The sequence below is a fragment of the Pseudopipra pipra genome, chromosome 10, assembly GCF_036250125.1.
Source record: "Pseudopipra pipra isolate bDixPip1 chromosome 10, bDixPip1.hap1, whole genome shotgun sequence".
Lineage (NCBI taxonomy): Eukaryota > Metazoa > Chordata > Aves > Passeriformes > Pipridae > Pseudopipra > Pseudopipra pipra.
Window position 1 is genome coordinate 3,651,729 of NC_087558.1, and position 20,845 is coordinate 3,672,573.

General features: G+C 42.3%; 1 protein-coding gene across 2 annotated transcripts in view; it reads right to left on the bottom strand.

Annotated features, from left to right (window-relative positions):
* Positions 1–206: 206 nt before the first annotated feature.
* GOLIM4 (golgi integral membrane protein 4) overlaps positions 207–20,845 on the bottom strand; it is a 28,639-nt gene continuing 8,000 nt past the window's right edge. Inside the window, exons 2-16 of one of the 2 annotated variants that reach the window (XM_064665801.1) lie at positions 16,210–16,284; positions 15,010–15,059; positions 14,233–14,286; positions 13,564–13,714; positions 12,163–12,245; positions 11,458–11,541; positions 7,878–8,045; positions 6,701–7,033; positions 5,240–5,478; positions 4,727–4,806; positions 4,229–4,341; positions 2,935–3,102; positions 2,452–2,520; positions 848–928; positions 207–515 (exon numbers count right to left, since the gene is read on the bottom strand). In XM_064665801.1, the coding sequence (XP_064521871.1) occupies positions 354–515; positions 848–928; positions 2,452–2,520; positions 2,935–3,102; positions 4,229–4,341; positions 4,727–4,806; positions 5,240–5,478; positions 6,701–7,033; positions 7,878–8,045; positions 11,458–11,541; positions 12,163–12,245; positions 13,564–13,714; positions 14,233–14,286; positions 15,010–15,059; positions 16,210–16,284 (1,910 nt within the window). In that variant the 3' untranslated portion in view covers positions 207–353. The remainder of the gene's footprint in view (positions 516–847; positions 929–2,451; positions 2,521–2,934; positions 3,103–4,228; positions 4,342–4,726; positions 4,807–5,239; positions 5,479–6,700; positions 7,034–7,877; positions 8,046–11,457; positions 11,542–12,162; positions 12,246–13,563; positions 13,715–14,232; positions 14,287–15,009; positions 15,060–16,209; positions 16,285–20,845) is intronic. The other variant, XM_064665800.1, reaches the window with a different exon arrangement.

Below are 20,845 nucleotides of genomic sequence, written 5' to 3' on the forward strand. Positions count from 1 at the left end.
CCTTCAGTGTTGAATGTGTCTGAAATTACACCAAACAACCCTGTCAGACCTGGACAAGGTGAAAATGTATCCAAAATGGCCTCTATAAACCATGCCCAGAATTAGAGAAAATTAAACCTCGAGGATGTCTGTTTATGTACAGCTGGAATAGAAAAGAAATCCTAATCTAGAGTATCAAAATACCGTATTCATATAAACATATGGGCACCTAATAGAAAAGTAAAAAGTGTAAAACACAAGCTTTTTTTTTTTTTTTGGAAATTAAATATCCTAAAAAAATGTTCTTTAAAAAAAAAATAAACCAAACCAAACTACAACAGGAATTTGTGTCCTGAAAAAGAAAAATGCAGGGACTACATCTCCCCTCGTCTACGAGATTTTGCTGCAACAGCTCTGCCTTCCTCCTCCTCCTCCTCTTCTTCCTCCTCATAATTGTCTTCATGAACTTCTTTCTGGTTGTTCTCTTCTTGCATTTCTTGCTCTTGGTCTGTCCCTCTGTTATTCTTTTCATCTGCCTGATTGGGGGAAAAAAAAAAGAACAGGAAAAATTACACACAGATATTCAGTGCCAGTTCCCTTATAGTTTATTTTAGGGCAGTGAAATAACTGTCAGCTGGAGCTGTGAGAGCTGATGGACAGGAACAGGAGAAGATTTTCCAAGGCCTCCAGGCAGCAAGAACTGCTGTGGAGGTGGAAGGATGAGCAAAATGGAGTTGGGATGGCATAAAAATTTCAGGTCTATGATTAAAGCAAGCTGCAGCAATTATGTAAGATCCCTGTGACGTGCTCACAGTTGTGTTCAGGGTTTGATCATGTCCCCAGACCTGTGGGTTTGCCCAGGACTTACATTTTCCTCATTTTCACCATATGGCTCCTCAGCGTTGTGTTCCAGTTCTCGTTTTTTCTCTTCAGTCAAATCTTCCTGGACCTACAAAGCACAGAGATGTTCTCCATGGTTTAATTTCCTTTTAGAAAGTGGCCTGTGGCATAACTGTGCACATTTTCACAGCACTGCTTTTGCAGAATGGAGATTTTAAAGGAGGGAGGAGAGGGCATGGAGAGGTTAAAGGAGGATAAAAAACCCATAAACATCCAACAATCAGCAAACTCACTCCCTCTGAGAGCATCTAACTTTCAACTACAATTCTCACAGACCCTCTCATCATCACCTCACACAGTTAGCCTTCCATCCCATGCTTTAACTTTACATAGATATTATCTTCTCCTTATCTTTCATAGTAGGAGTGTTGTGTCACGATACACCAAAAGAGTCATTACTGACACCCCCACCCCACTGTGGACTCCCAGAACTATTTCAGTTTTGGCATGCAATGCAGGTAATTTAATGGTAACTTTGGCCATGCTCTCCCAGAATCTGAGGGATCCTTCTGCCAGCTGCTCCTGGAAAACCACAAAGGAGCAAGTGGGGGATTGGGAGCAAAGAACAAGCTCTTCCAGTGCTATCCTTGGAGAGAGCAGGTCATGCTGAATCTGTTTCCCAGATGATCAGCTCTTGGATCTCTCACTTGTTCCTGTTCTGTCAGCACTCTCCCTCAATTCCATGTCCCAGTTTCCACATTAGGTGCAAATATGAAAGAGGAATGCTTTTTGCAGTAAACCTGATTTTCTTTTGGAGGATCCTGTTATCTGCTCCAAACAGTGTCCTGCAAGCTGGGTAAGATGCACCCCTCACATTGGGATCACTTTGAGGGAAAGATTTCAAGAGCAATGTGTAATATTTGAGTCAATCTACTAAAGAAATTAATCCCCCTTACAGCATCTTATGTCTCTCTGAATTGCTCACTCAACCCCTGCTCACACTTTACTACTTCCAGTAAGCACACTGGGCATAGCCCATGTACTGAATTGCTTCCTGTAAGCCAAAAAGGAGATGCCAGAAGCCAATCATTCCCAGTTCCTAATGAGCTGGTTTGATGTCAGGAACAGTATTCTGAACTGGTGAATGCTGAGTGCATCCCAGCTAATCCAGGAATGAATCAGGTAGGTGCTGAGGGCCTGCAGCATGGCTCCTGCCTGCAAATAGCTTGGATTGCTCAGGAGGAGCACCAATAAATCAAAGTCAGAGCTAAAGAGTGAGTGAGTGGCCAAGGAAGCAGTTTGCCCAGAACGGCAGTGTGTGATTAGACATTAATGAGGTTTTCTGTGACCTTGAGGTTTCCAGGAATTTTTTCTTGTGTTGTGATTGGCTTAATCTTTTCAATTATTGCCCAATTAACACTGTGTGGCATGGAAGACTGATGGATTGCATGAGAAACCCTGAATGTATCCAGAAGGGGACAGCAGAGTAATGGCAAAAGCTTTCCAGGTTTGTTGAAGTCAGACAAAGTGACTTGGGTTCATGATGCAGTTATAAAGGATACCAAGGCTGAATGTTAATGGAGATGTGCTCTGCTACCTAAGTCCACATATGCTCGAGGTCTATGTTCTTACCTCCTCTTCTCCCTCATCCTGGTATTGCTCATCCACATTATCTTCCTGCTGGTCGGGGTTTCCTGCCATCTGCACAAAGATCACAGAACAATTCAGTTCTAGTGCATGCCTATTAACTTTAGAAGACTGAAGATTAAAGCTTCTTGTTCTTGAACTAAAACTCCATGTAAAGCTAAAATAACAACAATGGCATAAGCAGTTTGAGTTCCTTCATCAGCAGCAGTGAGAGCCTGGTTACATTATTCAAAACCGCCCTCAACTGAAAAACAGCAGGATGATTATAAGAAAAACTACTTCACAGAATACAGCAAGACCTTCCATACTAAGCAGGAAGACAGTGGAATATTCACACCACTAAAGACCAAAGCCATAACAATACAGATTGTCTCTGTCTGGAGGAGTTTACAGCTTTAACAGGGTTGAAATGTGCAGCATTTGACCTCCTGAAGAGGCCCTGTGGGTTCCTCCTTTCCCTTTACTGACCACCAAGTGCTCTTCCATTCCTGGATGTCCTTGTTTCTGACTGGCTTCCTTGTGCTTTTCATTTTCATCTGGTAGGTTTTCTTCTCGCTCTTGCTCAGCTTCCTCGAATTCATCTTCTCCCTGATTATTGGGGTCGTCAGCAGGATTCACATCTTCCATGGCTGCCTTCTGCAATTTTCAGAAATGAATGTTAAACGCACATTTTTAGCTCATGGTCAAACTCCCTTTCCCTTGAAAGCTACACTGGCATGAGCTGTGCTAGAACCAAACTCCATCCCCACTGACACCAGCTGGAATCTCTACAGGATCAGGGCTCGCTGGGTAAAAGCACCTCAGCACTGGGCAGAGACAGAGCAGAAGTACAAGTGTCTGTCTGCTAAAAACCAGACTGAATCTCATGACCTGTTTCACAGAGGCTGTTGAACAACTTTTGTTTATTGACTATCTGACAACTGACAGGGCCTGATAAGGCCAGGTGAACAAAGATAAGGGTTTAAATGCTCCTGGCTCCAGAGAGCTGATGTGATCCTTCAGTACCAGACTGTCCTGCACTATTGACCTTGTCTATGTCTGTAATAAAACAAAACAACACTCACCTTTCATCTTTGCCATCCAGAAAAGGAGCATTTTCTTTCTGCTTATCATTCAGTAAGAGCAGTTCTGTAACTTTATAGCTAATAAGTTAAAGGTCCTCTGGAATTATTTACTATACACTTTAATTTGCTGAAGGGGAGTAAAGAAAATACTCTTGATGTTCCACAGCAGCAGGTGAGATGGAGTTTGGGGGAAGGCACTGGACTGACTCTGCTGCACCCAGGTCTCTGTGCAGTCAGTTCAGTGCTCACCTACATCCTCCTTCAAGGCCTCACAGTTCTGTACTGACTCCAGCTGGTTTCTGTGGCTCTTGAGCTGGCTCTTACCCTCTTAACTAACCACAGCATCAAAAATACCATCTCAGCTCTTTTTGACTGACCACTCATGTTATTTTTCTGAGACCAAATTTACCTGTTCAAGTCCCAGCTAAGTCCAAATCCTTTATTCCACCTAAAGCACAGATCAAAGGAATGTGGAAATAAGCAATTTGCTTCCAACAAGGAAGCTTCTTTTTGATTTCTTCCCAAATCAATAAGGACAGCTTTAAATAGATTTTAGATGTTGTTTTAAACTGTCAAACCTGTCTCCCTAGCAGACCTCTCTTCATCTTATTTCTGTAACACACAATTATGTCAGATGAGACCTGTGGGTTCTCACTTCAGTAACGATTGCAATCTGCAGCATCTTAATTCATACTCACTGATTCATCAGCCTGCTGATTTTCTGCTTGATGTTCTGGTTCTTGCTGTTCATTTGCATTATTTTGATCATCATCTTCACCTTCATCCTGGTGCTGGTTGTCATGTTCATAAGCTGAAAAATTTCTTAGGTTATTATTGTATTAGAGCAGTTTTCAGTCAGTCCCTTCCTACCCAAACCACTCCATGATTCTATATAATTTAAAGAGATCAAACAAACCCATAGACAGAGCCAGGAATGTAACCAAGATCCACAAAGCCCTATCCTAGGAGCTCAATCAAAAGGACACTTTTTCATTCAGGAATGTGAATATGATCTTTAGTAATTCCTCTATTCCACTCAGTCAGTTCAGTCAGGGTTATTTGAGCTTCTGGTTTTAAGTTGCAAGTTTATGTTTCACTTGAATCCAAACTGCATATGAAATGAATATTAAAGTCTCCCATGCAAGGCAGTACACAGGGAACCTGTGAGCATGGCAGGAACAGGAATCTTTGCTTACCTCCTTCCTCTTCCTGAATCCCTTGCTCTTCTTCCCCTTGTACAATATCCTGGTCCATGTTATCATAATGAGCCTGTTGGCTGAGAACATTAAATGCCAAACATCATTTCAGTTTCAAAAAAGTGTGTTTCTGCTTTAATAAACAAACCCTCCACCTGCACCTCTGCCTCTCTCAGCACCTGCCAGAATGGGTTCCAATTTCACTTTCTATTACCAGATATTTTCTCCCATCACCTTCCCTGAAATACATCTGATAGAACAAAGACTTTCCTGTCCTGCTACACCAACTTTGTGCTTGTATCTCTGTCTGGAGTTCGCAGTGCTCGTGGCTATGGGTCAGGCAAAGAGCAAAGTCAAGACCCTGAATTTTAGGAAAGCAAAATTCCAGCTCTTCAAGGAAATAGTCAACAGGACCCCCTGGGAAACTGCCCTCAGGGACAAGGGAGCAGAACAGGGCTCACACCACAAAACCTCGAGCACAGACCACGACAAATTCACATAGAAGAATTTAACCTGAGCTGGGTTTTGTAGAGTTTTTCCCCTTGTTCTGCCTGTTTGTGGAGCTGGAGCTCTTTCTCCTGGAGCTGTTGCTGCCTCAGGATCTGCCCCCGCAGCCTTTGCTGGTGCAGCGACTCCTGGTGCTGCCGGAGCTGGTTGGCCTCCTCTGCTCTCTGGGCTCCAAGATGCTGCTGCTCCAGCTGTTGCTCATAAGCTGGTTTTTGTCTCTTTGGTACAGCTTTTGTTGGTGTTATCTGCCCAAGAAATGTGTTAGCCACAGATTAATCATCGTTTCAGTGATCAGGAACAAGCAGGGAGAAACCTGTCCAGAGGGAAAACTCTGCAGCAAAATTACAGCAAGATTATTTTAAGTTTTCCCATCTTTGCTTTAAGTTTAATTTTTTTTTTTTTTTTTTAACACAGACTGGAAGTGTTGAGGTGTTTGTGGAACAAGAGAAGATCATGTGTTGAGTGATGCCAACCTTTCCTTTTCTCACATATCAATAATATAACCCCCCCCCAATTTACTACCAGTCTAAGGAGGTTTTGATGGCTGACAAGACAGCAAATGTTTCCATTGATTTCACTGGTAATCTCAGTGGGGGTTGCTTTTAGCCTTGAGTGAGACACTGCACATTTTTTACACTCAGCAATAACTTAAAATAACTCCAGTTTCACAGCTTAACCCATTGCTGCTGTTCTGACCCACTGCACCTCTTCAGCAACAGCTTCTCATCACCCCGGAGTTACACAATTAATCTGCCAGCAGAGAGAGTGTTAACAAAGCCTAAGGTGAGGCCAGTAAAATACATTTTCCACTGGAGATCCAATCTAGAATGCAAATCCAGGATTTGCTGGTTTTATTTAGGGCTGCACAGAGCACAACTGGCTGTTGCTGAGCATTGATTTCCCTTGGCTATTCCAGTCATGTTCACCTGGCAGTTAAAATTTCCTGTCAAATGATGATGAGCATTTAGATGGCAAAGTGTTTGCAGAAGGCAGGTTTATCTGACAAGGAAACACACCTCAATTTGATGAGATGCATCACATTAGCAAAGCAGGACATCTCTCCATCACAGGGCTGAAGATAAGCCCCATTCTCACCTGCTGTGTGCTTCAGCAGCTGCCACAGGCCTCAGATTTAAAGCAGGAGACAAGATTCAGTCTGCTGCTCTTTTTTATCCATCCGTTGCTTTTTATCAGCAGAATTAATGTTCATTAAGATTTGGCCAGCACTGCAGTACAAGTGTGCTCAAGCTGAGCCTGAATCCTATGCATCCAAGTGCTTTGAATACCAAATTTTCTATGAATGTGACACTAATTTTATCTAAAAAGCAGTGAGTGCTCTGAATCCCAAACTTTCTATAAACACAACACTGGTTTTACCCAGGAATAGGTGAGTGCAATGCAGGACCAGCAATGATAAGAGCAGCCTCATTTAAGCAGCAAATCTGATCAATTAGAGGAGCTCCATACCTCTGACTGGAGGTGATCACCCAACATGTTGGTTTCTTCTTCTTTCTGCTCCTGCTTTTTCCATTCATGCTCTTCTGGGACTTGATCCTGTTCCTCCCCTAAGTGCTCAGGCTGACCTGCCTGCTCCATTTCTTCCTCCTGAAGTTCCTTTTTGCGTTCTTCTTCAACTTGATCAGCACGTTGCTCGACATCTTCTCCAGCCTCTTGTTGCTCCTGAATATTCAGTTCTTTGGGATGCTGGCCCTCATTAGCCCTTCTCTGGAGATGGAAGGGCTCAGCCCTGTCTGCTTGTTCCTGGGTATTTATTTCTCCTCTCTCTTTTGGCTTCTCATCCTGCAAAACACGCACAGGATTATGTGTGTACAAGATATTATGGGGGTTTTTTAGTTTTGAGAGAGCCAAGGACAGATATAGATCCTTTATCCCAGCCTGGAGCACTGAACCTGCTGTCAGGAGGGCCAAGGTTTGGAACAAGCTACTCCTCCTGCCAAACAGTGTCACTACTGATTTGTGGCTCTGCACAGCTACACAAGGTGTTGTACAGTTACATCACTGAGCAGGTTAAGTGTCATTTCATTTGAAGTGGAACAAAAACTCTTACAATTTTGTATTTTACAGACACATTTTAGTGGTGGCCTTGGCAGCGTTGGGTTAATGGTTGGACTCAATGATCTTAAAGTTCTTTTCCAACCTGAATGATTCCATGATTTTTATTTCCTGTGGGTTCTGCCGGCTGAGAGTTCTTGTAAAACAAAAACACAACTGATTTTGTAACACCCAGACTTCATGTTTTCTTCTTGAACATTGGAGAGTGTGCCAGTTTTAAAGACACTGACCTTCATGTGCCACTGGAACTTTATAAAACACAATTTCTTCAGAACTTGTTCAAGCTTTTCTGTAACACGTGAGGTATTTAAAATTTTAGAGACCACCTATTCAGGAAGTTAAGATTTTTAACAACTCCTTAAAACAGCTGACACAAATACACTTAAAACTGCCTTACAGTCACATGAGAAAAGGTCACCATGAATATATTTTTATCTATAAGATCAAACCGTTCCTCACTGCTTTACTCAAGATCTGAGAAATAAAACCACACTTCTAACAGACTTTCAGCACAGGTTTTGCTGAATAAGAACCATTTCTGTGGTGTATGAAGCCAGTCAGCACTTCCTACCTCCTGGTGCTCCTGGGTCACAGGTCCCTGGTGCTCCGGGAGGTCGCTGTGGGGGGACAGTCCTCGCACCTCAGGCTGCTCATTTCCTCCTTCCAAATTCTCAGGCTGTCGGAAACTCGGTATTTTTTTGAGGGTGTCCTTCAGCTGTTTGTATTCCTCCACCTGGGACTAAAGTCAACATGTTAATTATAGTGTGTCCAAACTAATTTCTCAGTAAAAAGTAGTTGCCTCGGTGTAAACTTGCTGGCAGGACACATGGTGGAAAGACTTGATATTGCAGGGAAGAGAAGGGACAGGAGTTTTGAAACAGGTTTTATCTCCACACTGATTTATCAGGATCTTTTCAGCCAAAGTGCACATGCATACAAAGTGTATTAGAAACACCTCTGTGGGACAAAGAGGAAGATCTGATTTATTCATGCCAAGCAGAAGTGTCAGAAGGGGATGATGCAGTTTCCCTGGCAGCCTAAAGCAAAGGAAATGGGGAGCACCACAACTTCTCCTTTGCAGGTAGAAAGAAGTGCAGCTCCTCCAGAAACAGTGGTTTTAAAGTATATACATGTCATGAAAATGCCAAATCTGCAACACTTAGACAGGTGTTCCATGAGACAACAGCCAACATACAGAACTGAGGCAAAGAAAGTCATAGCACACCACTGGTGAAAAGCAAGGAAAAAGAAAAAAAGAGAAGAAGTAGAAAGAAAATGTAAATTTCTAAAGTCTTCCTGAAATGCAACGGTAAAATGTTGTAATTTGATTTGCTGTTTAACTTTGTGCAAGATCAGGATACTTTCAAAAGGCTTTAAAGAGAATCCAGATGGGTTGGGGCACCAGTCCCTGGCTCTGCAGCAGATGTACAAGAAAGGTTATCAATGTAAATAGATTTTTTTGGGATGGGCAGGATGTATAAAAGCTGCCCAGCACATACAAAAGGTGGTGCCCCACCAGAGGGTTTCTCTGCTGCTCCTGTGGAGGTGGTGGGTGTGTTTGCTACCAGTTTGAAACCAGAGGTACATTTAATAATCCTTTATAAAATACAGGTTAAAAACTGTGTGGTTCCCCCCCCCTGGGTGTCACTGTGTGTGCTCTGTGGTATCACAGCACTGCTGGAGCAGCACAGGCAGGAAGCCTTGGAGCACAACACTCACACAAAACAACACCCACAAGTGCTACAGGCTGACATGGGGCAGCACAGCCCAGCTCTGAAGGCAGACACACCTCAAAGCATCTCCAAAAAGCCTCTGTTAAAACAGACAGGCATAAAAGCAAAGCAGAGTGCACAGTCATTCTTGTCATTCCAGAGGGATACTCCTGCTTCCTGATTAACTGCTGGAGAGGCCAAACAGAAATTTTAGAGGAAAAAGTAATATTTACTGAATGTAAGACTAAAACACAGGTCTTTGATTTTTTTTTTCCCCACTTGCTGACCATGCAGAGAGATGAACATGCTGGGATGTGTTGGAATGAGTCCAGAGGAAGCCACGGACTGGAGCTGGAGCCCCTCTGCTCTGGAGACAGGTTGGGAGAGCTGGGATGTTCACCTGGAGAGGAGAAGGCTCCAGGGAGACCTGAGAGCCCCTTCCAGTGCCTAAAGGGGGATTACAGGAAGGCTAGAGAGGGACCTTTCACAAGGGCATGGAGGGACAGGACAAAGGTGAATGGCCTTAAGCTGAAGGAGAGCGGGGTTAGATTAGATATTAAGAGTTAATTGTTCCCTGTGAGGGTGGGGAGGCCCCTGGCACAGGTTGCCTAGAGAAGCTGTGGTTGTCCCATCCTGGAAGTGCTCAAGGCCAGGTTGGACGGGGCTTGGAGCAACCTGGGATAGTGGAATGTGTCCTGTGGCAGGGGGATGGAATGAGATGAGGGTTAAGATCCCTTCCAACCCACACCATTCCAGGTTTCTATTATATTTAAGCAGTGCACATCCAGATCTGAATTCAAGCACTCTGTTCAACTGCTGAGTCACTAAACTGAACATTCTGATTCAAGGCCACAGCTTAAAAGGTAGAAAACAGGGTTTATTAAAATAAATAATTAATCAGTCTGGCTGTGGAAAAGCACAAAGACTACAATGCTTTAAAGATTCAGGTCACAAACTCTTTAGTGCAGTATTGACTGCTGGCATTCAATGTCTAGAACACACGTAGGAATGGAGGAATCGCTTCTGGAGCTGTGAAATAATCCCTTGGGAACTCTCTGCAGCTGGTTTGCAATGGTGCAAAACACCCTCTGTTCTGAAAGCGTGGGCAAGACCCTTCCCTTGAAGGAAAGGTTCTCCACAGGACAAATGCCACATCCTGACTGCAGACAGAAAGGCTTTGTGTGACACAGGTTTTCTAATTAAGGGGCTGAATCAAAGCCAGGAGAAGTATATGGAGCTTCCCTTTGGATTTGGTGAACCTTAAATCAGCCCCTGCCTCTGCCCCTGTGGAACTTCAGTTGTTAGCAAACATGTACCAAGTAGCAAACGTGGCCAGTGGGAGAAGAACTTAAAATTAGCTGTCAGCATGTTTTAGTACTGCAGATTAAGACTCCTCAGATATTTATCGAAGAGGGAATTTTCTGATCTTTCCCTATTTTTTTTAATATCTACACATATTGACATGCACAACTGGGGGGGGGGAAGAAGATCCAATGCTTTTAATGCTGATAATGATTTTGTGGACCATGAAAATGCTTAAATGAAGAAAATCAATCAGGAATAAAAGTAAATTCACACTGCCTAACTGCCTTTCCCTCTGATCATTGACCAACAGTCTTCCTCTGCTCCAGCATTACTCCTGCTTTCAGATTCCCTGCAGTCCACACAGCTTGTACTGTCACAGCTGACTGAGCCTGCAACAGTTTGTGCTTCATGGATAGTTCCCTTGAAAATGACAGTTAAGAAATATAATGCTGCTGCTTTTTTTTCTGAATTAATTTCTGTTCCACCCAGAGTTTAGAATGTAAATATATATTTATTCCTCCATATAGACTTTGCTGCTGCACTGATGCCCATTGCCCAGAGAAGCTGTGGCTGCCCCATCCCTGGAAGCGTCCAAGGCCAGGTTGGATGAGGCTTGGAGCAACTTGGGCTAGTGGAAGGTGTCCCTGCCCATGGCAGGGGATGGAACAAGATGATCTTTAAGGTCCCTTCCAACCCAAACCATTCTGGGATTCTATGAAAACCTTGTAGACATTCCAGTCACACACAAAAAGAGACTTTATACCAGCAGTCAGGTCTTTGTAAGTGATAAATGTGAACATCAGAGAGTGGGATGTTCAACTAACAGGAGTTTTATCAGAGAAGGCAGAGGAAGGAAGTTATTGACAGCTGCCATGGAAGCAGAGATACTCTGGTTATGAGTAACACATGCACTCTTGGGCCTGTAGAAATAGAGCTTTTTTTGTTTTCTGACAGCCCTGTGAATTGTTGCAGCTTCTTAAGAGCCACCCTTGAACTCATGCACTTCCCTCTGAGTGCAGCACAGTGCCAGTGAAACCCCAGCATGCCAAAGGCCACATGCACCACACTGCAGTGAACCAGGAAAAACAGAGTTTGAGGAAGCTGAGAGCCAGGAGAAGCTGCTTTCCTTCTGACCTGAGCAGCAGCTAGTGCACTCTTGTGGTCTTCCAATGTCACCACAAGCTGGTTGTGCTGGGACAGCAAGTTCTTATGCTGTTGCTACACAAAAAGAAGAACATTACATGTTTCACATAAAGTTCATAAAGGTGAATTAGGGAGGCTGAGGGGTTTTGAACTAGGAAGAGAATTCGATTTATTTTGAAAGGAAAATCCTGAGCTGGAATGACAGCACTTATTTATTTAACATGGAATGCATATTAAACAGACAGAGGAAGTGAGCACACCAGGGAAGGGAATTTGGAGGCCAGGATTTGTGTAGCTAAAATAAAATTAAAAGTTGGGGGAGATGATGATGAATGTTTTAAAGGAATAGAGCTGGAAAACATCAGGCATTGAGTTTTGCCAAAACTCAGTTCTTAACTTGCAAAATCAAATTCCCAATTGTAATTTCTATACTAAACACTTCATTGTTGTGGGTTTTTTCATTTGTTTGTTTTTCAGGTTTTTTGGGGGTTTTTCCCCTGTTTTTTTTTTTTTTTTAAATGAGCAATTTACCTTAAGTGCAGGTGGCCAAAGACAAGAAATCCAGTTCAGCCATATTCCTCTCCTTTTGGCCACACAACAGAAACTACAAGTTTTCAGCACAGCCTAATCCTGGCTTGTGAAAACTTGGGAAATTTTTTTCCTAATGTTGAAAGTTCTCCTCGGAGCAAAGCCTACCTTGACATCCTGCAGCTGGGTGTGAATGTCTTGGTGAGCTTTCCTCAACTGTCTGTTCTCCTCTCGTAAGTTATACAGGGATTCTGTTCAAAAGAAATGACACACAGAATATTACTACAGAACTTAAACCTGCTCAGATTTATAACACCAGGCTAAGGACCAAAATTAAGAGTGTAACACAATCTACACGAAACCCCACACAATTGCTACAGTAAAAATTAAACAGAATAATTGTACGGTTTGGTTTTGTTACATCTCTCCCCAGCCCTATGAAAAGCTTTACATTTTCAAGCAGAAAATTGTAACATTTGATTAAATTTTATATCAGTGCACTCAGTCTGCATCTGGAACTCTGCACCACTGTTCCCGCTGGGCACTGCAGATGGCAAAATTCCATATGGAAACCTGAATCTTTGAAAGGCAGAGAGGAAGAAACCCTCCTCTCTCTCCCCACATGGCATCTGGTGAGTGAGAATTTTCTGTGGTAGGACCAGGCTACTCCTTTGGAAGGGATGACAAGATGGCCAGCATGCTTAAAAAGCTTCTGGGACCAGGGAGAGGGGCTTGTATTCCCACTTTTTACATGATATTGATGTGGAATATCGTGGGCAGATATAGGCAGGTTGTTCCCACACTCCAGGCTGTCAGGCTGCAACTCAGCTCAGCCCAGCTCACTGTGTGACTGTGCTGCCAAGGCAGAGCTAATAAACACAAAATCCTGCAAAAGCCTCTGCAGACAAAGCTGCAGACAGCTCCAAAACTAACTCCTGAGTCAGTGACACATGGCAGAGCATGGCTGAGGGCCCTGGCAGGGACAGCCCCATCCTTTTGTTCCATGGAATTGTGTAATGAGGATCGAAGAAGCCTGAAAACTGCCAAGAATCTATTTAACAGGAAACTAGATGCCAAGAGTAAAACATGACTTCATCATCCAGGTATGAGCTGTTTCAGAGGAGCTGATACATAGAGGGGAAAATGAGGCCTAAAATGCATATAAAGTCACTTCATGAAGAGGCACAATTAAATTTCTGATAGAAGTGGCAAATATTCTTAGATTACATTTCAATTACAAAAAACAATAAAGAGGTAAAACTATTCTTCCAGGTTTATACAAGTCTTAGCAGTAAAAATGAAAGTCTGGCTAAACAGCCTCTGACACTTGACAGGTTTTTAAGTGCTGAGTTTCTTACTATTTCTCTAACCCAGATACAAACACAAAGCACACATGAATAGATTTCAGAGAGAGGCCACAGACAATCATCAGTAAAATGTAACTTAGCAGGAGGCAGAAGATGCTTGAAACCTGTGAGTGAGAACAGAGAAAACGCCTCTCTCGCCTCACACAAAACACAATGGCAAACACACAATTTAATGGGACAGTCAGACACAGGTGAGATTTACCCTTCAGCTTGGAGATCTCCTGCTCTTTCTCCTGCTGCAGCTGCAAGTATCTCTCCTTGTGAACACTGAATGTCCTGCTAAACTCTTCTCCTTGTTTTCTGTGATCTTCCTCAAGGTCAGCGTGCTGCTTCTTCAGTTCTTCATGTTGACTCTGCAAATACCAAGTTGGGACAGTGGAGCAGTTCTGTATCTGCATATCTGGCTAATATTGTCTTTGGCAATTTGTTTAATAAGCACAGATGAATGGGAAGCATTCATCACAGGGAGGTTATTATTCAAAGCATGCACATTGAAGCTCCTCTCAAACACAGAATGATCTCTGTGATGAGCAGTGTCCTGTTCCAGGGCTCTGTCACCTCAGCCCACATTGCACTGTCCCTCTGGGAGCTGCTCAATGTGTCTAAGAAAATCCTCACATGCCAAACTATGTGAGGGCTGATAAGTCAGCATTCCCTACAATAATTGCATTTGATAAGATTAAATTATCCCCCCCCCGGAAAGTCTGACTGGGAAAAACTGCAGTAAATCATCTTTTAAGGGTACTGTTGAGTGAGGAAGGCACCGTCCATGTCCTGACATTCTGGAATGAACCAGAATCCAGCAGGGCTGTATCCCCCCAGCATAACCAGTTTGACAGGACACTGGTGTCCTGCTGCCCCAGTTACCCACCTTCAGCATCTGGTGTTGGACACTCAGAGCACTGTATCTGCTGTTGGAGTCTTGCTGTAAAACACAAACACCGGTGTTAAACAGAACCACACTGACATTCCTCTAAATTCCATTCAGTCAGTTATTTAGGAGTCACAAGATAAGGGATGTAACTCCCCAGGAAACAAATTCACCCTCCCCCTTGCTCTGGAGCAGAGCAGGCACATACACTTACTGCAGCAACAACACATTTTAACTCACATTACTCAGCTCACAAACTGCTCCCCAGTTTCAACATGAAATAGCCATAAAATCCTAATTTACTCGCTTTATAAAGAGTTCCCTACAGGTCTCTGGGTCCTCTGCCAGATACAGTGCCAGTTTTCCTTCTGGCACTTGGTGTATAAAACAAAGTTTCTTGATGTTTTTATGCTTTCCAGTTCAAAGACCACGTGTTAGAAAGCTGTCATTGTGCTTTTCCCTGTGGACTAAGCTACAAAAAGATTTCTAACACCTTCTCATTCCCCTTTCCCCTTAAATATAAGAACATTATGTTTGAACTACCATAATATAAATAGGAGGATATTTTCTAAATTAATTTTCTGGAGAGATATTAGTATCTCCTACTACAGCTCCAATAATTAGGAGTTGGAGAGCACTTATGCATGCAGAGTAGACTGAGATAAGTGAGAGCTCTTTCAATTAGTATTTTCCAGGACCTCTTTCTTTGAACAGTTATAATTACAAAGCATTTCCTTTCTCAGCTATTAAAAACTTGTACTAGGAAAGATGACTTACCCTTCCTTTATTTAGTGTTTCCTGTGCTTCTAGTTTATAAACAAGAAAATCTGCAACATAAAAAGGGAGAGTACTGATGAAAAAAAGAACAGGAAGATAAGAATCTGTGCTTAAATAACTTGACTGTTGCATGCATAAATTCTGTTAAGAGCTGAATACTTGTGCAGATACAATTTTCTTAGAAGGGTCTTAAAAAAAGGAAGAATTTAACAAAATGCTGAATTTATTTTCGTTAAAGGGTATCACAGTTTCACAAAATGTTTTCATTTAAAAGTTTCACATCTTGGTGTGACATAGAGGGGTAGAAGCTCAAGACTCTGGATGGGCCCATGAGCATCATTCAAAAGGAAAAGGACATTTATAAATTGTGTATTCTTGGAGATGAGAAAACATTCCCTCCTTGGTTCCTCCATCCTCTTTTTAGGGTTTGAAAACGCTGTCTCACCCTCGGGTAGCAGCAGGACCGTTCTACACTAGATGGCACCAGAAACCCACAGAGAACCTCACAGTGAGAATCATTTCTTACTCCTTTTCATCTGTGCTAAAGTAGCAGTTTTAATTCAGCACCCGAGCCCTCAGTTTTAGGAGGAACAGAGGCTTTACTCTGAAAACTGTGGTGAATTTAAACCAACAAAAGAGTGAGAAAACTCAGACGACTGAATCCTGCTGAACTTCCATAGAGAGCAGAGTGTAAGAAATACAATTTGTGCCAACATTTCCCCCTCACACACTTCTCTGGAACTCTGTTTTAATCAGGAAAATATATGTGAGCATGTGTTTACCCTTAAGCATGTGAAAAAGTACCGATTCAGAGTCTAATTTCCCAATGATGGAATGCAGGAAGAGACCCCATGTTTTTGGTACAAGTTTTGAATGTTTGGCATGCTACAACAGGATTTCCACATGCCCACACTCCACATACATGTTAGGGTTATGTACATGGATATAAATATATTCCCTGTGTATATTGTGTCATGTTGCAGGGATCTGTAAACAGTACTAAAAAGATGATTGCTTTTAAAAATATCTGATTAAAAAAATAAATAAATAAGAAAGAACCACTAAAAAGACCAGCCCAGCTCTGCCAAGGGGGTCCTGCTAATGTGTTACTCGACTCATTTAAAACTGAACAAAGAGCATTTGAAGTTACTTTCTGCAAATAATCAAGTTGAACAGTCAAAGTGAAAAGCACGTTTTTACCTTCTTTTGCTTTCTTATGTTCGAGCCTTTCCTTCTGTAATGACTTTTCTAATCTTGACCTGTGCTCATATACAACTGAAAAGAGAAATTTTGTATGCATAATTGAAAAAGTAACATATACAAACCCCACCACCCACCCCCAACACACCGCAGGGAGCATTGGCACAGAACACACCAGGAAAATACAAGTGGAATGAGGTCATAGGATAAAGGGCTGTTTGTATCATCTGGGACAGTATTTTTTTTCCTTTTTGCATTGTTTTATTGATCCTGAATTCTGGGTTCTCTGAGTGCACAAACATGGCTGTGATAACCAGGTAAGTGTTTTGTCTGTGGAGACAGTCACCTGTGGTGGAGCTACATGAAAGCTGCCAAATCCTCTTCCCTTCTTGGGTATGCAGGGACATTTTTCCATGCTTCCATCCTCTCCTGCCTTGTTTGCAGAGAGACGAGGAAATAAGGCAGGACAACTTCACTGCCAGAGTAATTCCTGGCAGCAAAGGAACTGTCACAAGGAGGGAAGGGATGCACAAGGGCAGAGGGCTGAGGGAGGGGCAGCACTGCACAGGCTGCTAAGGCTGAGGCACAGGGAACCTAATTTCTAAATTCTTCCAAAATCTGGGCATACAGTATTCCTTTGGCACTGCCTACCAGCAATTTATGACTCTTAAAGACTGTCCAAGCTGCCCACAGGTCCTTTGTGTACATCCCAAGATGGGTTTTAGGTTGATGAGCTTGTTTGTTCCCTGTATCTGTGTGTATTCAGGACATCCGATATCTCCTGGCACAAAGTCCCCCCATTTCACTGCCAGTACAGCAGAATTTCATTCTGCCTGTGCTTTGGACATGGAGTTTGGAATATGTCTCACAGAGGATGGGGCACATCAGTCCCTATTTACCCTTTCCTCAGCACTCACTAGGTTGAAGGATCATTATCTGAAATAGCCAAGTTTGCACCAAAGATACCAATTAAAACTCCTGAAAATGTACAATTATATCTGTTTAGGCTCAGTTTAATGCAAGCATCTTTCACTGCTGTAAGTACAACTTGCACTCTTTCAAATAGTTATTAATTTGTATTAATACAAGAAGTGATATTTTTCTATCAAAACTAGGAAACTCATTTTATGAGAATAAACCACTGGTGAACATAAGCCTTCTGCAGGAGGCATCAAGTAAAGATTTGTATCTTGGCAGCTTCAGAAGGCTCCTCTTGCACCCTAAAACCTGTTCTTAATTCCACCAAGGTGCATTCTGCAGGCTTATCTATGAGTGTTTACGTGTTGGCTCAGGAGCTGGATTGCTAATCAATCCCTGGCACCTATCTCCACTTTGCTATTTATCTTCTAAAGTCAAGGGCATCAGTCAAGATGAACCAATGTATCAACATCCTCGGCAAGAAAACAAGCATGTAATGAATATTCACAAAGTCACCAGCAAGCAGGCCTGGAGAAGGGGGGGAAAAAAGGCAGCAGTACAGTAATGGTTTTATTTAGGTCCTGGAGGTAGTGAATGCTGAATTATAGTGCAAAAGGAACAGTGGTTGTAGCACAGCAGCTCAGGAGAGCAATGAAAAGCCATAATGGGTTTCTCCTCCCATGCAATCAGAGGTGGAAACAGGCTTTTTGGCAAACAGGCTGAACCACAAATGGATTCGGAGGTAACATTTTCCATCCCACTTCTCTGTCTGCAAGTGCACCTTCCACAGCTCCTCCTGGGGCTTTAACAAGTGTGTTGGGAAACCCTGCACAACAAACCCAGAACAAGGCAAGAGGAAAGGAGAAGGAGAAAGCAGTAGTTTGGGGTTTAGGGACCTCTCACATCCAGCTGAATCTCTGCTGAGCTCTGCCTTTCCTGCCTTCACCCTGAACTTGCCAAGTCTCTCCACCCCTCTCAGGTGATGCATCTTCACCCTTCTGTGTGCTAACCTTTGAAATACTGGGACAATGCTGGAGAAGTCTCAAAAAAAGGGCTAAACCCAACTTCCTCCTACACCTCTGACCTTCTGCTTCACTGACTGGCTGGTTCAGCAGATTTCTCTCTGATAACAAAGTCCATAATGTGCAATGTAATTAAGATTTTGATTAAGAATCATTATTAGGAAGGCACAGCTTCCATGTTTTCTCTCTTGCTCTTTTGTGGGGTAGGTTGCAAGTCAGATTTCGTAAGTACATAGTTTATCTCCCATAAACATAAATTATTTCCACCAGTTAGGAACTTTAAGAGTCCAAACTACAAAGGGCTTGTTACTACAGCAGGGTGTTCCCCTTCTTCACTGCCAGCCTGGATAGAAGATGGCTGAGCAAGAAGCTGCAAGAAATAAATACATTGAAAAGCAGGTTTTTTATAAGAGGTTTCCCAGCTGGGGGGGAAACTGCACAAATAACTTTTCCAAGGGTAAGCTTTTAATTTTGTACTGGTCTTTACACAAATCACTGAAGGTTATTTCTACTTTATATTAATAGAGTGATAAAAAAGGGGGAAACTGTTGTCGTCTAATGGCTACTATGCACAATTCCAAAGCTGGAATAACTGCAGGTATCAGTTTAATTCTTGAAATTACCTACAGAATGTAACCTGTACAAATGAACAAAGAACCACATAAACCCACAGAGCCCAGAATGTGAACTGTAACATCACAGCTTGATAAAACACCTTTCACCTTCAACAAGGAAACACTGAACAGTCCTTGAATTGATCCCAATTAAATCAAGTCCTTGATTTAAGGCTTTCCTTAGACAGAAAAGGAAGTAAAGGAGAAGGGGGGGTGCGGGATGATCTCTAGGTTCTCAGATTACACCACTTTGACCTGTGCTGAACGTTAATTGCAACACAGGAGTTGAGGGAGGTGATGAAAGCAAGATTATTTAACAGTCCTGGTTATTTCTCTTATCATTGCTCTGCACCTCTAAGCAGTAAAACTATTACCAAGCATATATTTATGTATATTTAAGAGAAAATATTTCCTTGTTTCCATCATCAGCAATTTTGTGACTGTCTTGCTTTGGTTGTTTGGTCTGCCAGAAGCATGATGTTGGAGTCTAAAATACCCCAGCTTCCACTGTCTTATATACTGGAAATTCAGATTACATTGGCATTTAAATATATATGATGCAAGAAATTTTACCAATTTCAATGAGATTGTTTCTTACACAATTCTGCAATCTTTCTCTAAGCTTACAGTAATACTTTTCATTTAAAACCAGCAGATTTCAGTAGTCTTGGCAACAGCCAGTGTTATTTTTTCTCAGATTGTGGCAGAGTTGAACTGAACTAGCAGTGTGGGGTAAAATGACCTTTTCTAGTAACACTACAAAGGCCTGTAGGACATAGATTTGCTGTAAAAATAGTTAATTCCCAATTCTTGTAACTGCAAATAGAACCATTTAAAATGTGAATCCAGCTTTTCTGCTGAGAGTGAAGCACTTCCATGAGCCAAGGAACAATCCCTTCAATATGGGATGTAGGATAAATTCCCCAGTCCAATGACAGTAATTGAAATTCTGATCTCAGAAGGTATTTCATTACTCCTCTGACACTAATGTCTCATGCTGGGAGAAGATGTTATTAATACAGCAAGACCTGCTTCCTAAGCTTCCTAAGTATTTGATTAAGTCAGTGAATCTGGCTTCAAACAAAGAGATTCCCTATTTCACTACTGATAATCTTATCAGACATGGATTATCAGGCTCTGGGCAGCTCCTGGTCAAGCATCAGGATTCCCCAGCACAGTACAAGCCATGCTGGTCACAGGATGTGCTACATCCATTCCAGAGACTCTCAACTGACAGTTCAGCAATAAATGGATATTCCAGTGACACTGCAAACATCTAAGGAACAGTGGAAGTATTCCCACAATAAAGACTAGGAAAACTATAGTGCAAGAAAACAACATTAGAAAAAACCACATCTTTATCACAGAATCCCAGAATGGTTTGGGTTGGAAGGGACCTTAAAGCCCATCCAGCTCCAATGCCCTGCCATGGGCAGGGACTCCTTCCACTAGACCAGGTTGCTCCAAGTCCAAATAATTACAATACATTGAACAAAACATTGAAGCTATTTAATAATTTATGCCCTTGAAGTTTTCTGGTTTGAATTTATACAAAAAGGACAGAAATAGAAGCCAAGACAATGCAAAACTGATTGTGTGTGAGGTTTAATTATGGAACACTTTTGCGTCCAGGCAGATGGAATGTTCTCATTGTGCTCACTGCAAACCACAACTGGCACTGGATGGAGTATGAGAATTACCTTCACTTTAAAACAAACTCCTACACTTTTCAATTTACTCACATGATCAAGTAATGGTTTTGCCTAATTACAGCCAGTCACTGCAAATTCCTCCTGGAAAACTAACCCATGCATTGGAAGTTGTGCTTAAAAATAACCACTGCTTTGACTTAATTCCCTAGTCATCTGTGTTTGCTCAGAGTACTAATAATTTTAGGAGAAAAGTTTGCATTTAATATCTGGATCTTCATATCCAGGGGATTTGCAGTGTTTGCCACAGACCTACCACTGATCTCAGCTGCACAAGGAGGAAGTGAAACATCAGCTTTCAGAGATCCTGCACCCAAAACGAGCTGTCAGTTAAAATTCTCTAACTTAGTCAGTACTCCAGCAGTCAGAAGTT